General features: G+C 43.6%; 1 protein-coding gene across 5 annotated transcripts in view; it reads left to right on the top strand.

Annotated features, from left to right (window-relative positions):
• cdc27 (cell division cycle 27) overlaps nt 1–19,090 on the top strand; it is a 119,202-nt gene that overhangs the window by 75,559 nt on the left and 24,553 nt on the right. For all 5 annotated transcript variants that reach the window (XM_041173235.1, XM_041173237.1, XM_041173236.1 and 2 more), the window contains 3 exons: nt 4,798–4,970; nt 7,683–7,835; nt 12,023–12,231. In XM_041173235.1, the coding sequence (XP_041029169.1) occupies nt 4,798–4,970; nt 7,683–7,835; nt 12,023–12,231 (535 nt within the window). The remainder of the gene's footprint in view (nt 1–4,797; nt 4,971–7,682; nt 7,836–12,022; nt 12,232–19,090) is intronic.

Genomic DNA, 19,090 nt, shown 5'->3' with positions numbered 1-19,090 from the left:
AACGCGGTTACATTGTGATTGAGTACAATTCAGCTGGCGCTGATGGCCCACAGTGCCTCTTGGATGTCCAGTCTTGAGTCGCTAGATCTGTTCGAAATCTATCCCATTTAGCACGGTGGTAGTGCTACACAACACAATGGAGGATATCTTCAGTGTGAAGGCGGGACTTCATCTCCACAAGGACTGTGTGATGGTCACTCCTATTGATACTGTCATGGACAGATAAACCTGCGGCAGGCAGGTTGGTGAGGATGATGTATGTTTTTCCCTCTTGTTGGTTCCCTCACCACCTGTCGCAGACCCAGTCTAGCAGCTATGTTCTTTAGGACTTGGCTAGCTCGGTCAGTAGTGGTGCAACCGAGCCACTATTATGATGGACATTGAAGTCCTCATGCAGAGTACATCCTGTTCCCTTGCTACCTTCGCTGCTTCCTCCAAGCGGTGTTCAACACGGAGGAGTACGGATGCATCAGCTGGGGGAGTGCAGTATGTGATAATCAGCAGGAGTTTCCTTGCCTATGTTTGACCTGATGCAATGAGACTTCATGAGGTCCAGAGTCAATGTTGAGGGCTCCCAAGGCAACACTCTCCTGACTGTATACCACTGTGTCGCTACCTCTGCAGAGTCTGCCCTGCCAGTGAGATTGGGCATACGCAGGGATGGTGATGGTGGTGTCTAGGACTTTATCTGTAAGGTTTGATTCTGTGATTATGACTATGCCCAGCTCATCCCAGGTGAGGTGAGAGTGACTGCCCTTGACATCACGTTAGCATTTGACCGTTGTATCAAGGAGCCCTTGCAATACTGGAGTCAATGGGAATTGGGGAAATCTCTCCACTGGTTGGAATCATACCTAGCACAAAGCAAGGTGTTTGTGGTTGTTGGTCAATCATCTCATTTGCAGGGCATCACTGCAGGAGTTCCTCAGGGTAGTGTCCTTGGCACAAGCATCTTCAGCTGTTTCATCAATGACCTTGCTTCCATTACAAGGTCAGAAGTGGGGATGTTCGCTGATGATTGCACAATGTTCAGCATCATTCGTGACTCCTCCGATACTGAAGCAGTCCATGTCCAAATGCAGCAAGACCTGGACAATATCCAGGCTTGTGCTGACAAGTGGCAAGTAACATTTGCGCCACACAACTGCCAGGCAATGACCATCTCCAACAAGAGAGAATCCAACCATCGCCCCTTGATGTTAAATGGCGTTACCATCACTGAATCTCCCACTATCATCATCCTGGGGTTTACCATTGACCAGAAACTGAACTGGACTAGCCATATAAATACTGTGGCTACAAAAGCAGGTTAGGAATCCTGCAACCAGGAACTTACCTCCTGACTCTCCAAAGCCTGTTCGCCATCTACAAGGCATAAGTCAGAAGTGTGATGGAATACTCTCCACTTGCCTGGATGAGTGCAGCTCCAATAATGCCCAGGATAAAACAGCCCACGTCATTGGCACCACATCCACAAACATTCACTTCCACCACCGTCTCACAGTGGCAACAATGTGTACCATCTACAAGACACGTTGAAGAAACTCACGAAAGCTCCATAGACAGCCCTTTCCAAACCCATGACTGCTACCACCCAGAAGAACAAGAGTCGTAGGTGCATTGGAACACCACCAGCTAGAAGTTCCCCTCCAAGCCACACACCATCCTGACTTGGAAATATATCACCGTTCCTTCAGTGTCGCTAAGTCAAAATCCTGGAACTCCCTACCTAACAGCACTGTGGGTGTACCTACACCACATGGACTGCACTGGTTCAAGAAGGCAGCTCACAACCATCTTCTCAAGGGCAATTATGAATGGACAATAAATGCTGGTATGTGGCCTTATGTCATGCTGGTGAGTGACTTGGAGGGGAACTTCCAGGCGGTGATGTTCCCATCTATCTGTTGCTGATGGTAGCTCCCAGAACAAAGGGCCAATGCTGTGGTCATGTGACTTGTAACAACCATCTTTGTTGGTTCAGCAGAAAGTCAATTTTTTTGGCATGGCTAAAGAATAAAGTTTTGGATTTCTTTTATGTCATAAGGAATCTAACAACTGTAAAACCTGATTCAGATCTTATTACATTCCCTCTTACTCTGACCTCACCAAATAACTTGCAATTTTCTATTCTAGCGCTGTCTATCTCTCCCAGTTCTCCAAGCACTTTGGTTTTCCTTGCTAATGTTGTCTCCACGTTCTCACAGTCCTACCAAGATGATTTAAAACCTTCCAATAGTAGTAGCAAATCACCCCGCAAGAACTTTAGTCCCTGCTCTATTCAGGTGCAACACCTATGGCCTGTACAGGTCCCATCCATCTCAGAACAGGTCCCAATGTCCCTGGGAATGAAAGCCCTCCCTCCTGCACCAGCTTTCTAGCCACACATGCATCTATTTTATCCTCCTATTTCTACGCTTGTGTGTAATCCTGAGAGTAATCTGGAGATGACTACCTTTGAGCTCTTGCTTGTTGGTTTCTCCCCTAACTCCCTAAACTGTGCCTGCAGGACCTCATCCCTCTTTCTACCTAGGTCATTGCTATTGATATGGACCACGGATGCTGGCTACCCTATCCCCATGAGTGCTTTGCAGCTGCTCAGTGACATCCTTGACCTTGGTATCAGGGAGGCAACATACCATCCTGGATTCGTGTCTGTGGCTGCAGAAATGCCTGCCTGTTCTCCTTATAGAATTGTCTGTCACTATTACTTTCCCGGTTCCCCTCCTGCTCCCCTGCACAGCTGAGCCAGCTGTGCATCTTTGGATTAGACCTTGGCTGTAATCCCCAGTAAAACCATCACTCTTAGTATTCAGTGCAGAATTCTGGTTGATAAGTGAGATGCACTTGGGAGTCCTGCATTATCTGCCTGGTCCTCTTTGCCTGCCTGGGAGTTGCCCATTCCCTCGCCGTCTGCTTTTTATACCTACTGGTTTCGGTGTATTCGCACTGCTAGTTGGCCTCTGCGGTGCCATTGTCCTTATTACCCGCCAATCGCACTGCTCTGTTCCTTCCCTATTCCTCTTGAATATGTTGTAGCCAGCACTGTTAAATCTCCATTCCTGTCCTTTGTTTGAGCCATGTCACTGCTGTGTCAAATGACCTGTCACTCTAGCTTACCAACCTTGTATGTCATGCTCTAAACATGTACATACTTTGACTGCAAGCCTGTCGTAGTTTGTCTTGCATTCTCCCTGCCCCCCTTCTCATCTTTCCTCTTTCTGGACTACATGTTATAATGCTGTTTGTCTCCGAATCCTGCTTTTTTGTCCTTGTGTTTTGTTCTGATGCTCCCTCCACCTGCCAAATTATTTTATGCCCTTTCACACCGCACTAGTTAACCTTTTAAAATCATTGATTGGATGTGCGTCACTGACCAAGGTTGCATTTATTGCCCTCAAGAAGGTGTGATAACTGATCGGCGAGGTTAACTTTCTCAGGGGCAGTTAAGGGTCAACCACATTGCTGTAGCTCTGGAGTCACATAGCAGGCCAGACAGATAAGGACATCAATTTCCTTCGCTAAAGGACCAGCTGGGCTTTTCCAATAATCTAGTAGCATCATGGTTGCTATTACTCATATTACTTTTTTATTTGAGATTTATTTAATTAACTGTATTTTAATTCCCTAACTGCTGAGGTGGGATTTGAACTCAAGTCTCCAGTCCAGTAACAGCTACCAAGTTACTGTCCCTGTAACTTCTCATATATAAGTGCTTCTAAATTTGCTACTAATTTGATACCATTATTCTATGATTTTAGTATTTAGCTCTGACATATGTCTTTACTTAAGTGACTCCCAAGTATTCAGCTAGTTGTCCTTCACTATAAACAATTTTAGTAAATCTGTATTAAACTTTATGTAGTTTGCTAATCCCTTAAAGTATTTGCTAATTCTTCACTAAGTTGATTTATTGTGATTTTTTTTTTCCCAATTTTCTCCTTGTTTCCTTCCTACCCGATTTCATCCTCTGCCTGCAGCATTCTGTGAAATGCAACTTGTACATGCACTTTTGCCAACAATGCTCCGCACGAGCTTTAATTAATGGTGAATATAATGCCTCGGCTTAAGCTGCACAAGGTGACTTTCGTCTGAGAGAGAGATTGCATATAAAATAGTGCCTTAACCTTTGCTTGAACCCTCATCCAAATGACCTGGCTGAGGTCAAGGTCCCCGTGGGCTTCATGAAATACTGCGCTACTCCATGTTACAAAAATGGAAGGTGCTGGACAGATTCAGCTCCGCAGAGGACACAGCAGATTGCATTACTCATTTATCAAAATGTTACATTTAGTGCATTGTTCAGGATCAGACATCAAAAACAATTTAAAATTTGTGAAAAGGATGTCAAAGCCAGTTAATGATTAAGACTTGAGAGTTTTGCTCTGTTTCAGCACATGTAAGAGTCACCTGAACTCTGAAAATCAAATGATTCCTGAAATGAGAGGTCTGGCAGTGTGTAAATACCAGTTGCGCAACAGTGTGTGACCAACACAAAATTGGGAAATCATACTTTAATGGCTGGCCAACTGGCGGAAGTTAACATAGAACTGAGTTGAACAAAATTGAATCGTAGAATGTTTTCGAAAAAGAGTAACCTATTCAGAAACCTAACGTGTGATCTGTCTAGCATCAGAAATGTTATTCAGGTTCTCATTGAAGTAACCCTAAGGGGGCTCATTTTCTTCAGTGCTTGATGCAATGATGGTGTTTGGGCTTTCTGTCCTGTTTATCTTGGGGATTGTTCCATGTCTCCTAACAATGAAATTTCCATTGTTTTTTTTTTGACAATGCCAGATGGACTGATGAACCTGCTTCGTGAAATGGGTAAAGGCTATTTGGCACTTTGCTCTTACAACTGCAAAGAGGCAATTGGTATCCTGAGCCAGCTGCCTTCACATCACTACAACACTGGCTGGGTACTGTGTCAGATAGGAAGAGCACATTTTGAGCTGGCTGAATATATGCAGGTAAGTGGATGGCTGAATTAACAGAAGCATGTTTGAAAGTTGTCCTTGTAAAGTTTGAATGACCTAACGCCTTTGAGTTCCAACAAGCTGGCATATATCTGAAAAACCAAGTGAGCCACAGAGGGCTGCAAGGTCTGCATCTTCCCAGATCAGAATTTTCAAGTAAGAATGATCGAAATGGGGAACAATGATGGAAAATAATCTGGCCAGCAGTTTATTAAATCTAATTAGTGTGAAACCAATGCTTGAAGAGTGCTTCTTTGTACTTCCCTTCAACTCCTCTGATCAGTTTTCTGTTCCATGCTGGAGATGGACATTCTACTTTTAATTAAATTGAAAAATGTTAGCTCATATTTAAGTGGCTCAAGAGGGAGGTGGTCTGGGTTTCCAGTTTCCCTCTTTCCTGCCCTCACCCCCCACAGATCTGCATCTTCTGCCTTCCTCTCCTGAAGTCATTTGATACTGACTCTCGCTAGTGTAAGATATCATGGATGGAATTGTAATCTCGACTGACAGTACTGAAGGAGTAGATAAATCAACAATCCATCTGTCTGTTCTAGTGGATGTAAAGCTTTCTGTGTTTTGAAGAGGAGGAGGGACTCCTAGTGTTTTGACCAACACCAATCCCAGAACAGTCAAGTTGAGCTCTAATCACATGCTTGTGAGATCTTACTGTGCACCAATTTTTAAAATTCGTTCATGTGATGTGGGTGTCACTGGCTAGGCCAGCATTTATTGCCCTTCACTAATTCCCCTCGAGAAGGTGGTGGTGAGCTGCCGCCTTGAACTGCTGCAGTCCATGTGGTATAGGTACACCGACAGTGCTGTTAGGAAGGCAGTTCCAGGATTTTGACCTAGCAACAGTGAAGGAATGGAGATATATTTCCAAGTCTAGATGGTGAGTGCCTTGGAGAGGAACTTCCAGGTGGTGGTGTTCCCATGCATCTGCCTCCCTTGTCTTTCTGGATGGCAGTGGTCGTGGGTTTGGAGTCTTGGTGAATTCCCGCAGTGCATCTTGTAGAGGGTACACACTGCTGCCACTGTGTGTCGGTGGTGGAGGGAATGAATGTTTGTGGATGGGGTGCCAATCAAGCAGACTGCTTTGTCCTGGATGGTATCAAGCTTCACGATTGTAGTTGGAGCTGCACTCATCCAGGCAAGTGGAGAGCATTCCATCACACTCCTGACTTGTGACTTGTAGATGGTGGGCTTTGGGGAGTTAGGAGGTGAGTTTTTTGCTGCAGGATTCCTAGTCTCTGACCTGCTCTTGTAGCCACAGTATTTATATGGCTAATCCAGTTCAGTTTCTGGTCAATGGTAACCCCCAGGATGTTGATAGCGGGAGATTCAGCGATGGTCTTGCCATTGAATATGAAGGGGCGATGGTTAGATTCTCTCTTGTTGGAGATGGCCATTGCTTGGCATTTGTGTAGCAAGAGTGTTACTTGGCACTTGTCAGCCCAAGCCTGGATATTTTCCAGGTCTTGCTGCATTTGGACGTGGACTACTTCAGTATCTGAGGATTTGTGAATGGTGCTGAACATTGCGCAATCATCAGCGAACATCCCCACTTCTGACCTTATGATGAAAGAAAGGTCATTGATGAAGCAGCTGAAGATTGTTGGGTCTAGGACACTACCCTGAGGAACTCCTGCAGTGATGCCCTGGAGCTAAGATGATTGACCTCCAACAACCACAAAGATCTTCCTTTGTGCTAGGTATGACTCCAACCAGTGGAGAGATTTCTCCCTGATTCTCATTGACTCCAGTTTTGCTAGGGCTCCTTGATGCCACACTCGATCAAATGCTTCCTTGATGTCAAGGGCAGTCACTTTCACCTCACCTTGGGAGTACAGCTCTTTTGGCCATGTTTGAACCAAGGCTGAATTGAAGTCAGGAGCTGAGTGACCCTGGCGAAACCCAAATTGAACGTCAGTGAGTAGTTTGTTGATAAGCAAGTGCCGCTTGATAGCACTGTTGATGACCCCTTCCATCATTTTACTTATGATCGCGAATTGACTGATGGGGCGGTTGGATTTTATGTACAAGATATACCTGGGCAGTTTTCCACATTGTCGGGTAGATGCCAGTACTGTACTGGATGTAGTGTTGGAACAGCTTGGCTAGGAGCATGGCAAGTTCTGGGGCACAAGTCTTCAGTATTATTGCTGGAATATTCCCAAGGCCCATAGCCTTTGCAGTATCTGGTGCCTTCAGCCATTTCTGAATATCACATGGGAGTGAATTAATTGGCTGAAGACTGGCACCTGTGATGCTGAGGACCTCCGGAGGAGGCCAGCTGTTTGCCTGAAAGATAAGTGTCTGTCTAAACTTCAAAAGTAATTTATTGACGCTGAAATACTTTGGGATGTTGTGAATTCTTAAAAAGCTCCTCTCCTCAAATGTAATGGTGCACCATAAATGAACAATCATTCTTTCACCATACCATGCTTGCACGCGTTCCTGTTCATTCCAAAAGGTGGATAACACCAAACTGCTAAACTAGAATTTAAGCCAGATCTAATACAGAAGCATTCCTTATGAGCCAGGAGGAAGAAGTGTGTTTCCACCCACCCCCAAGCCTCTCAGAGAAGCCTTCAGCCTCTCCAGGTTTTGAAAGTGGCACACAGCCTTCACCTTCTGCCTGCCAGCTGGCCCCACTCTAATCCTGCTAACTTCACTCTGAATTTCAAATATTTTTCTCCCTTCTAGGCAGAGAGGATATTTTCAGAGGTGAGACGTATTGAGAGCTACCGAGTTGAGGGTATGGAGATCTACTCCACCACATTATGGCACCTACAGAAAGATGTGACTCTCTCTCTCCTCTCCAAGGATTTGACTGAAATGGATAGAAATACACCAGAGGTGAGTTGTCATTTGATCTCTAGGGATTCCTTTGAGGTTGTATCCAAGATGAGCCAGATGGAACAGTTGATTCAGGGGAAGAGGGGGACTTGTAGGGAAAATTGAAACTGGGGAATACAGTGTCATAACAATGCACAGAATGTTATTTGCAGATCCCATTGCAGCCTTCTTCGCCACTCTTTCTAGAGGACAGGTTCCTCCTGGATAGAGAGACCTGTGCCTATGCACTCATTGTTAGAAGCTGGTTGCAGGGCAGCAGATGACAGCGCTGGGACTTCTGACGAGAGAAATTTTGTCCTGGGAGAGAACAAAGAGATAGTGAAAGATTTTTATAAACACAAAATCTAAGAAGATAGAAAGGGCAAAGTGCTTAGTGATTACAGCACCGAAAGAGACCATTCGGCCCATCTAGTCTGTGTCAGCTCTTGATAGTAATCCAGTCAGTCCCATTTTTCTGCTCTATTCATATAGCCCAACAAGTTTATTTCCTTAAACACCAAACCAACTTCCTTTTGAACTTATTAATCATCTCTGTTTCTCCACTCTTGTAGGCAATAAGCTCCAATTGATCACAACTTACTAAGTAAAAAATTGGTCTTTCCTCACAGATCACCTGCACCCCTTGACCAAAACATTTAACCTCTGTGTGTTGCCTCACCCTTGTGCCATCAGTTAATGGGAACAACTTTTCTTTGTCTACCTCATCTAAACCTGTCATAATTTCGTACACCTCTTTCAAACCTCCCCTCAATCTCCTTTGCTCCAAGGGAAACAGCAGTAGCTTCTCTAACCTAGACTTGTAGTTAAAATCCTCATCCCTGGAACCATTCTAGTAAATCACTGCAGACTTTGCTGCTGCTACTGTGGAGGGTTTAAACTAACTTGGCAGGGGGATTGGAACCAGGGTGTAACAGAGGAGAAATATGGTGCACAAAGAATTGGGAGAAACAGATAACACTGGATTAAGAAATACTAAATTATTAGATGGGATCAGAGGAAGAGTGAGGGCAGTAAGATCTAAATTAGGTTTACAGAGCATGTAGTAAATCAGGTTGGTGAGCTGCAGGCACGGATAGCCAAGTAGGAATAAGTCATGGCGATAACGGAGACCTGGCTCAAAAAAGGGTGCAAGGATAAGCCCAACATTTACAGGCCAGTCAATTTAATTTCAGTGGTGGGAAAGCTTTTAGAAACAATAACATGGGATAAAATTAACGGTCACTTGGACAAATATAGATTAATTCAAGAAAGCCAGCACCAATTCGTTAAAGGCAAATCATGTTTAATTAACATGGAGGAGTTTTTTTGATGAGGTAACAGTGTGTGCTAATAAGGGGGTAATGGGATTGATGTGTAAATGGATTTCCAAAAGGCTGTGGTAATGTGCCACACAACAGGCTTGCCAGCAAATTCGAAGCCTATGGAATATAAGGGACTGTGAAAGAAAAATTTGCGGGGAAATGGGGAAAAGGCAGGGGTGTTAGACTGGCTAAGTTGGTCTTGCAGGGAATCATCTCGGACACAATGGGCTGAATGGTCTCCTTCTGTACTATAACTGTTCTATGATTCTGTAATATAAGAAGGAAAATTGGTTGTGCAGATATGTGAACAGGATTGTGGTGACTTCCAAAGAACATCTGTTTAATTTGGGCAGATATGACAGAAGAGATTTAATGGAAAGCAATGGGAGGTGATGCACTTTGACAGGAAGAATAGAAACAGGCCTTGTGCACTGTGTAACTTGAAATGGAGCAGAGACATCAGAGAAACAAAAACAGAAAATGCTGGAAAAACTCGAGGCCTAACAGCATCCGTGGAGAGAAAGACAGAGCTAACGTTTTGAGTCCGTATGACTCTTCTTCAGAGCTAAAGAGAAGTAAAGCTGTGATGAAATTTATACTGTTTAAGAGGGTGGAGCAGGTGAAGCTGGATAGAAGGCCAGCGATAGGTGAGGGCAAAGGAGAGATTGCCAATGATGTCATGAACAAAAAGGACAAAGGGGTGTTAATGATAGTGGTACTGGCTAAAGGGGGTGCTGATGGTGGCATTAAGGTCAAAAGGCAGAATGTGATAATAGCAGGACAAGGGTAAGCACTCTGGAAAGAACAACATAAGTGACATATGGCCCTAGTGGGGGAGGGGGAGGGGATGGTGGTGGGAAAAAAGATCAAAAATAGGATAAAAGATGGGGATCAAACTATGAATAAAAATAAAAGTAAATGGATAAAAAATAAAAATTAAAACATAGAAATGAATATTGAAAAAAGGGGATAAAAAAGGGGTGGGGATGGAGGAAAGAGTTCATGGTCTGAAGTTGTTGAGCTCAATATTCAGTCCGGAAGGCTGTAAAGTGCCTAGTCGGAAGATGAGGTGCTGGTCCCCCAGTTTGCGTTGAGCTTCACTGGAACATTGCAGCAGGCCTAGGATGTACATGTGGGCATGAGAGCAGGGTGGAGTTTTGAAATGGCAAATGACAGGAAGGCCTGGGTCATGCTTGCGGACAGGCTGAAGGTGTTCTGCAAAGTGGTCACCCAGTCTGCAGTTGGTCTCTCCAATGTAGAGGAGACCGCGTTGGGAGCAGCGAATGCAGTCGACCAAATTGAAGGAGGCACAAGTGAAATGCTGCTTCACCTGAAAGGAATGTTTGGGCCCTTGGATAGTGAGGAGGTAGAGGGGCATGGGAAAGTGCCGTGGGAGGGGGATGAGGTATTGGGGACACCGGGGAAATGGGACTCTTTAGAACAAAAACAACGGAGATGCAAAGATATTCAAATTTGAGACGTTTTTAACCTGGCAAATCACAAAACTCCACTGGTTTGTGAGGCAGTAACTGGAGAAAAATATGTAAAATAGAGTTTAAAGGAATCTAGTTTTTTATGCAGACTGGTGTTAGAAAATGGGATGTCCCCTTAGATATTGAAGAAACCAGAATCCATTACTGCCTTTAAAGGGGACAATTTTGGAAAAAAAAAGATAAAGGTGTGAGGTAACACCAGGGAGCTAGCACAGGTGAAATGGGCTGTGCTGCTTTCTCCTGCATTGTCAAATTCTTTGTGCACCTGTTCCCTGACCAACTGAGATGGTCACTCTTGAATCCCATTATTTTCCTTCATCACCTGGCTGCTTCAAATACACGTTAGAAAGCTTTATGGTTTTTATATTTTCCCAGCATCTTAAGCCTTGGCTGTTGTCCAGCTCTTTAGTTTTAGCCTCTGTCCATCTTTGTTCTCTGATCTACCTATAGATTTGCAGATGGGCATTCAGAATTTAGTGGTTCCAGTTTCCTTTACCCTTCATTTGCTGTAAGCTTAGTTTATAGAAAGTTTTGCCACTTTTTAGGGTCATCTCTAAGGTTAAACTATAGCAATTGAGCACTGTAATAGGAAAAACCTTTTGACTTCAATTAATAAACCTGCTAATTTATCCCAGACGAGTTGGAGCGTTGTATAATGAGACATTTCATCTTTGATGTGCTCTTATTTGAGTTCCTGGTCTGTCCCCTTATGCCCACAGTGTTCCAACTTCCTGTTCAAAGTTTTTGATCGCCAAATAAAGTCTCTCACCTTTTAATCTTTCAGTTTCTTCTTTATTTATTCTTACCAACCTTCAGTCCACATCTGGTATCTGAACTACTCACACTCATTAACTTGTAACTTCAGATCTGGTTTTGCCTCCAGTCCCTCCTGTGTTCATAACCCAGACTCCTCTCTCTTTCTTCTGTCTGAATTGTCCCTTTTATCCTTGATGTACTGTTTACCGTTCATCTCTGACCCTTATGAGGTCAGCTCAGGTGAGACCAGTTGTACAGGCCTCCATTATAATGCCAACTCCGATCCTGACACCAGATGTGTACCTCACAGATGATGGAAATCTAGACTCTTCATTTAGTAATAAGAAAATGATCTTTTGTCAGACAGCTGACTGTGCTCAGCAGGTCTCCTTGGGTGTTCAGCACATGTTTAGACTTAGCCCTGAGATGAGGATAGACCAAACAGTGCCAGATGTGAGCGACTTGTCAGTGTTTATTGTGTACTGTAGACTTGAATTAACTATGAGCCAAATTTGTTTTATCCTTAAAACCATGTTTCTGCTGTCAGTAAGTTTTGTGCACTGCATTAATGGTTGTTTTGTGTGTGGAATGGATGTTGCAGATGCAGTTGTGCTGAATTCTTTCTTTCCTCAAACAGGCTTGGTGTGCAGCAGGGAACTGCTTTAGCTTGCAGCGAGAGCATGATATAGCAATCAAGTTCTTTCAGAGGGCCATTCAAGTGGATCCAAACTTTGCTTATGCATATACTCTCCTTGGTCATGAGTTTGTATTAACGGAAGAGCTGGACAAAGCATTAGCCTGTTTCAGAAATGCAATTCATGTAAACTCTCAACACTATAATGCCTGGTAAGCACAGGTTGTTAATGTTCAGGAGTGACTTTGTAGGCTTTTTAAAGTAATGCTTTAGGTAGCCAAGAGATTCAGCTGGTGTGGGTAATGCTGCCCTCTGTGGATTAGAGGAAGCAGGACCTAATTTTGGTGGGAAGTTTTAGCCTGATGAACTCGGGGAACCTGTGCTCTTTGTATAGTCAGTTTTAAGTGTTAAAACTGACAGTGCACAGCATTGTGCAGCAAACACATGACAATATGCTGGTGTAAAATTTAATGCTTGATTTTAGTGGAACAAATTTAGGGCACTAAGGAAGCCATTTGATCTATTGTGTCTTGTTTGATCATATGAGATACCAAATGTTTTTCCCCCACAAATGCCAATAAATGATTTTTATATTCTAGTTTGAAACCTGTTTAAATGCCAATTTGTTTGCCAACCTAAAATAAATACTTGAACAAGACAGATCAATTAAATACATTTCAGCCTTTAATGAGCTGTTTATTTAGACAAAGAATTAGAGATTTACTGATATCATTCAATATTAACCAATTGGAGGACCACCCCTTCTGGTAACCTATTCAGCTCTTTACTGTTTATAAACACTTCTAGTATTTGGCCGAGATAACTGTGAAACTGACCCTCTTGTCCTACTTTTGGCATTGCTCAAAGCATGTAGCACCTTTGATATCATCTTTAAAATTGTTTCAGCAAATTCCTGCGCTTTCAGACTTTTCCCTGCATTCTAACTTCACATAATTTTATTTACACAGTTGATTTTGGGGACTGCCAGACAAATGTTTTATTTTGGCTATGTTTATATTTTTGCTATGTTTTATATTTATGCTGCATGTACAGCATTTATGGTGTTTCTTTTGGTTCTTTCATTGCACTGAAGTTTGTTCTTTGTGTGTGTGTTTATTAGAATATATCTACCATTCTGCTGGTAGATTGGCAGGTCCCCTGAACCATGTTATATTCCACAGTCCCTCAGTCTCTACAATATTCTGAAGTAGCTCTAAAGCAGCTTCCCCCTGGTGGAGCTCCGAACTCACTAGGGCCACGTTCAGGGCACAGCTTGGTGCTTGGTGTATCAGAGAAGGAGCATTATTCTAAGGCACACTGGATAGGAGGTCAGCTGGACTGACCTCGTGCAAGGTCAGGTGGAAAATGTTATGGTGCACTGGATGTGGAGTAGACCTCAGGCCTCCTACTCAGAGACTGGAGTGGGATTGGGGAGCTGATGTAATTCAGTGCAGTGAGTGCAGCTCAGCCCACTGATTCAGAGAGCACACCTGACATATCTCATGTAATTCCTTGATCTTGCCTGGATGACGTGGATTGCACTCTGCCCTCAATCCTGTTCTGTCTGCTTATTAAACTATGGCAACATTTCATCTTGCACTTTTCCCTGTGTGTTATCTCATTGGCTTCTTCAATTTCTAAATCATCCTGGATATCTTCCTGCTATACATTGAATTCCAGGTGAACCACATTTCTGCAACCCTTGTAACTTTAACCTCTGCCTGTGTGCAACATTCTGTGTCTCTAGCATTCCAGTACAGGCACTCATTGTAGTCTTGATATTTTCAACAATTTCAATCTGTTCTCATTCACCTTTCTCTGGATTTACTTTAGTCCTATGTTGTCTCTCTCCTTCTAGACACCTTTGAGACACTGCTGATCTGTGATTAGTCTTAACCTAGTCCCAATCTCCCTTAACATCTGCTTGAAATCCTTCAACAACTTCTATGGAAGCTTTAATTTTTTTTATTCATTCACGGGATGTGCGCTTCACTGGGTGGGCCAGCATTTATTACCCATCCCTAGTTGCCCTTGAGTAAGTGGTGGTGAGCTGCCTTCTTGAACCGCTGCAGTCCATGTGGTGTATGTACACCCACAGTGAAGGAACGGCAATATACTCCCAAGTCAGGATGATGAGTGGCTTGGCGGGGAACTTCCTGGTAGTGGTGTTCCCATCTACTGCTGCCCTTGTCCTTCTAGATGGTAGTGGCTGTGGTAATGTAATAAAATGTCCCAAGGCAATTCACAGGAGCATGTAAGCAAAATGACAGAGTTAAATAAGGACATATTATGTCAGATGATCAAAAGCTTATCAGAGGTTGCTTTTAAGTACTGCTTAAGAGGAAATTGAGGTTAAGAGGAGAAGAGGTTTAAGGAGAGAACTCCAGAGCTTCTGGCCTAGGCAATTGCACAACTACAAATGGTGGAGCTATTAAATTTGGGGTGCCAAAGAGACCAGAATTATAAGTGTGCAGATATCTCAGAGCATTGGGCTGGAGGAGATTACAGAGATGGGGATGGCCCAGGCAATGGAGAGAGTTAAGAACCAAGATGGGAATTTTAAGATGTTGCTTGACCAGGAGATCAGCGAACAGGACTTGGCGTGAGTTTGGTTAAGGGCAGCAGAGTCTTAGATAAGTTTGCAGGGGGTGGAATGTAGGAAACCAGCCAGGAAGAAGTACATTGGAATAATTAAGTCTGCAGATAATAGAGGCATGAATGAGGGTTTCAGTAGTGAATGAGCTGATGCTGCGGTGAAGCTGGGGATGTAGGCAATCTTAATGATGGCACAAATATGTGATAAAAAGCTCATCGCGGGATCAAATATGACACCCAAGGTTGTGATCAAATGAGTTTAGTCTTAAACAATTGTCAGGAAGAGAGATGGAGTCAGTGGCGAGGGAATAGAATTTGTATTGGGGAACGAGGACAATGATTTCAGTCTTCCCAATATTTTAATTGGAGGAAACTTTTGCTCATCTAGTACTGGGTGCCGGAGAAGCACTGATAATTTAATAACAGTGGAGGAGTTGAGAGAGGAGGTGGTGAGGTAGAGCTGGGTGTTCTCAGTGTTCCGATGGAAACTAAAGCTCTGCTTTTGAATAATTTCGCTAAAGGGTAGATTGTTGGTAAGGAAAAAGCAGAAGGCCAAGGTTAGATGCTTGGGGGACATAGAGAGGTGCAAGTGCAGGAAAAGAAGCCATTGCTCGTGACAATCTGGCTATGATTAGATAGGCGAGAATGGAACCAGACAAAAGAGTCCCACCCAGCTGGACGACAGTGGAGAGGCATTGGACGAGGATGGTGTCGTCAAAAGTTGCAGACAGGGCAGACCAAGGAGGGCTGGTTTACCTTTGTTACATTGAATGTCTTTTGTGACTGTGATAAGTGCTATTTTGTACTGTGACACCTGATTGGAGGGACTCAGATATGGAGTTTTGGAAAATATGGGCACTGACACTCCATTTGGGTTCAACCAGGGCCAGTTAGCTCCTGACCTCATTACAGCCTTGACCCAAGCATAGACAAAAGAGCTCAACTTGAGAAATTAGATGAGAGTGACTGCCCTAGACATCAAGGCAGTTATTGACCAAATGTGACATCCAGGAACCCCTAGCAAACTTGATTCAATGGGAATTGGCAAAGACTCTCCAGTGGTAGGAGTCATACCTAGCATAAAGAAAGATAGCTGTGTTTGTTGGAGGTCAATCATCTAAGTCCTGGGACATTGCTGTTGGAGTTCCTCAGGGTAGTTTCCCAGGCCCAACCAATGACCACCTCTCCATTATAAGATCAGAAGCGGGGATGTTTGCTGATTGCACATTGTTCAGCACCATTTATGACTCCTCAAATACTGAAGCAGTCCATGTCAATATGCAGCAAGATGTGGACAATAATCAGGCTTGGGATGATAAATGGCAAGTAACATTTTTACCAACGAGTGCCAGGCAATGACCATCTCCAGCGAGAGAATCAAATCATCTCTCCTTGACATTCATTGGCATTATCATCGCTGAGTTCCCCCACTATCAACATCCTGGGGGGTTACCATAGATCAGAAACTGAACTGGATCAGCCATATAAATACTGTGGCTACAAGAGCAGGCCAGAGGCTGAGAATTCTGTAGTGAGTAACTCACCTCCTGACTCCCCAAAGTCTGTCCATTGTCTACAAGGCACGAGTCAGGAGTGTGATGGAATACTCCCCACTTGCCTGGATGAGTGCAGTTTCAGCAGCACCCAAGAAATTTGACACCACCCAGGACAAAACAACTGCTTGATCAGTACCCCATCCACCACTTCAAACATTTCCTCCCTCCACTGCCAACGCACAGTGGCAGCAATGTGTTCCATCTACAAGATGCATTGCAGCAACTCGCCAAGGCCCCTTCAAAAGTACCTTTCAACCTGTGAACTCCGTCAGAAGGACAAGGGCAGCAGATACATGGGAACACCACAACTTGGAAGTTCCCCTCCAACTACTCACCATCCTAACTTGAAAATATATCGCTGTTCCTTCACTGTGGCTGGGTCAAAATCTTGGAACTTCCTAGTTCCCAGACCACTTGGACTGCAGTGGATCAAGAAGGTGGTTCACTGCCAGCTTCTCAAGGGCAATTAGGGATGGGCAATAAAGGGCTGGTCTAACCAGCGTTGCCCACATCCTGTGAACAAATAAGTTTTAAAAAAAAAATGTTTTGGGAGACCGTAAGACAAAGGAGCAGAAATTAGGCCATTCGGCCCTTTGACTCCGCTCCGCCATTCAATCATGGCTGATAAGTTTCTCAACCCCATTCTCCTGCCTTCTCCCCGTAACCTTTGATCCCCTTACCAATCAAGATACTATCTATCTCGGTCTTAAATACACTCAATGACCTGGCCTCCACAGCCTTCTGTGGCAATGAATTCCATAGATTCACCACTCTCTGGCTAAAGAAGTTTCTCCACATCTCTGTTCTAAAAGGTCATCCCTTTACTCTGAAGCTGTGCCCTCGGGTCCTAGTCTCTCCTACTAACGGAAACATCTTCCCCACGTCCACTGTATCCAGGCCTTTCAGTATTCTGTAAGTTTCAATCAGATCCCCCCCCCTCATCCTTCTAAACTCCATCGAGTAGAGACCCAGAGTCCTCAAATGTTCCTCATATGTTAAGCGGGAGGTGACAACACTTGCAAGAACTTTGAGGAGGAAAGGGAGTTTCGAGATGGGTCAGCAGTTCCCAAGGGCTGTGGGACCAAGTATCTTTTTTTATGAGAGGTTGATGGCAGCAGTTTAAAAAGGGAGAGGAAAAACACCTGAAGAGAGAATGATAAACAGTATCAACCAATTTGGGGACCAGGAGTTTACAATTAGTCTCTGAACCTGAGCTGTTTTAGATGTAGGCCACCTCTGCTGATTAATCTGTGATACTGTTCCTCAGAAAGGTCAGTCATTTTCAGCTCGTTTTATAAATAATGGACTGTTTCAGTAAGCCAGATTTATTTAGTCTCAAACAGTTGCCAGGGAGAGGGATGGAGTCAGTGTCTTGGGAGCAGAGTTTGTAATGGGGATCGAAAACAGAGGTTTCAGTCATGCATATTGACATCACTGGAGAAAATTAGGGGAGTTTTGCAATCTGGATTTAAAGAAAAAGGTTCCAAGTGAAAACAGTAAGAGCTGAGAGCAATTTCTCAGTGGTTGGAATTTGGTAGTGCTGTCCCTCAAGATTCAGTTCGAGAGACACTTCTTCACAGTGTAATTCAGTGAACTGAATATAGGCCTAGAGGGGTAATGGTGTTAATTTTGTAACTGAAGCCAAAATAGAAGGTCTAGTTAAATGTTTAGAAGACCAAAGGCAAGTGCAGAATGGCATTGATAAAATGGGGCATTTTAAAATGTGACAGAATGCAGTGTCAGTAAGTGTGAGGTGGTATGTTTCATTTCAATAAAACAGTAGCAATTGTTTAGTGAATGGATGTAGAGGGAGAGCAGAGGGATTTGTCAGGTACAGGTTCACAGGATGCTAAAGACAGCATTTCTGGTTGATGATGTATTTTTTAAAAAGTACTGAAGTTCAGAATACAAAAGCTAAGAGGTAACAATGAACTTTTATGAAATCTTAAGCAGCCTTTCGGAGAACTGTGTGCAGTATCAGGTCCACAATATAGGAAGAATATTGATGCTTCAAAGATGGAACACCTTGACTGGGATGCTGCCTGGTGCATTTCCAGCACTTTGACCATGCCCATTGATCCCAAATGATGTTAACCTTAGCATCACCAAAAGTGTGAATTACTAAGGACCCTATTAAATGGGCAGCCTATTTCGGGCAGTTGAAGCAGGTGTTCAAGGTCATTTCCTTGCTGCCATATGTCCGCAGTACTAGTTTTAAAGTACCCCCTTATTAAATGTTAATTCACTGTGGGCGAATTCCGAACCAAAATAACTAAGACTACCAAATAACCCCTAAATGAAGATATTACCAACAAGATTCCACTTCTGGTAACTTTTAACACACATCAGAACCAACATAAATTAAACATGAATTAACAGGCAAAAGATGCTTCAAATGAAAAGGTAAATTTCACTTTAAATAGTCGGTACAGCAGCAATATGTCTTAGACAGCCACAAACACCTGTATCACTCCCTGCAGACATGTAATACTATGTAGCTGCACAGTTCCACAATATGTTGTTCTTTACTAACTTGGTAGGACAGGAGTCCTTTCCGACAACAGCTTTCAGCATTTGAGTTTCACAGGGACGATTACCATCAGCAAAGCACATTTCTATGGACCCTCTATCCCTCTGGTCACAATAGTCTTGACGGTGTAGCTTTCCACAGTTCCTTTTCAACCGACCAACTAATAATCCCCTAGTTCACAGTTTGGCCACTTGTAGAAAAACATCCAGCTCTTGCATCTCTGAGCTATTCACACAACTTTCCAGGTTTTAGACCTTTTAGCCAGCTAGTGCCTCCAGTAGCCCCTTGGCTGGAAGAGTTGATTGATTAGAAGAAACCTAGAAAGTTGGTCAAACTGTAGACCTGGGGGAGCAAAAACAGAAAATGCTGGAAAAACTCAGGTCTAACAGC

This window comes from Carcharodon carcharias, chromosome 23 (assembly GCF_017639515.1).
Source record: "Carcharodon carcharias isolate sCarCar2 chromosome 23, sCarCar2.pri, whole genome shotgun sequence".
In the NCBI taxonomy this organism is placed as follows: domain Eukaryota; kingdom Metazoa; phylum Chordata; class Chondrichthyes; order Lamniformes; family Lamnidae; genus Carcharodon; species Carcharodon carcharias.
The sequence above is the reverse complement of the archived record's forward strand: the minus strand, read 5'-3'. Positions and strand labels throughout refer to the sequence as shown.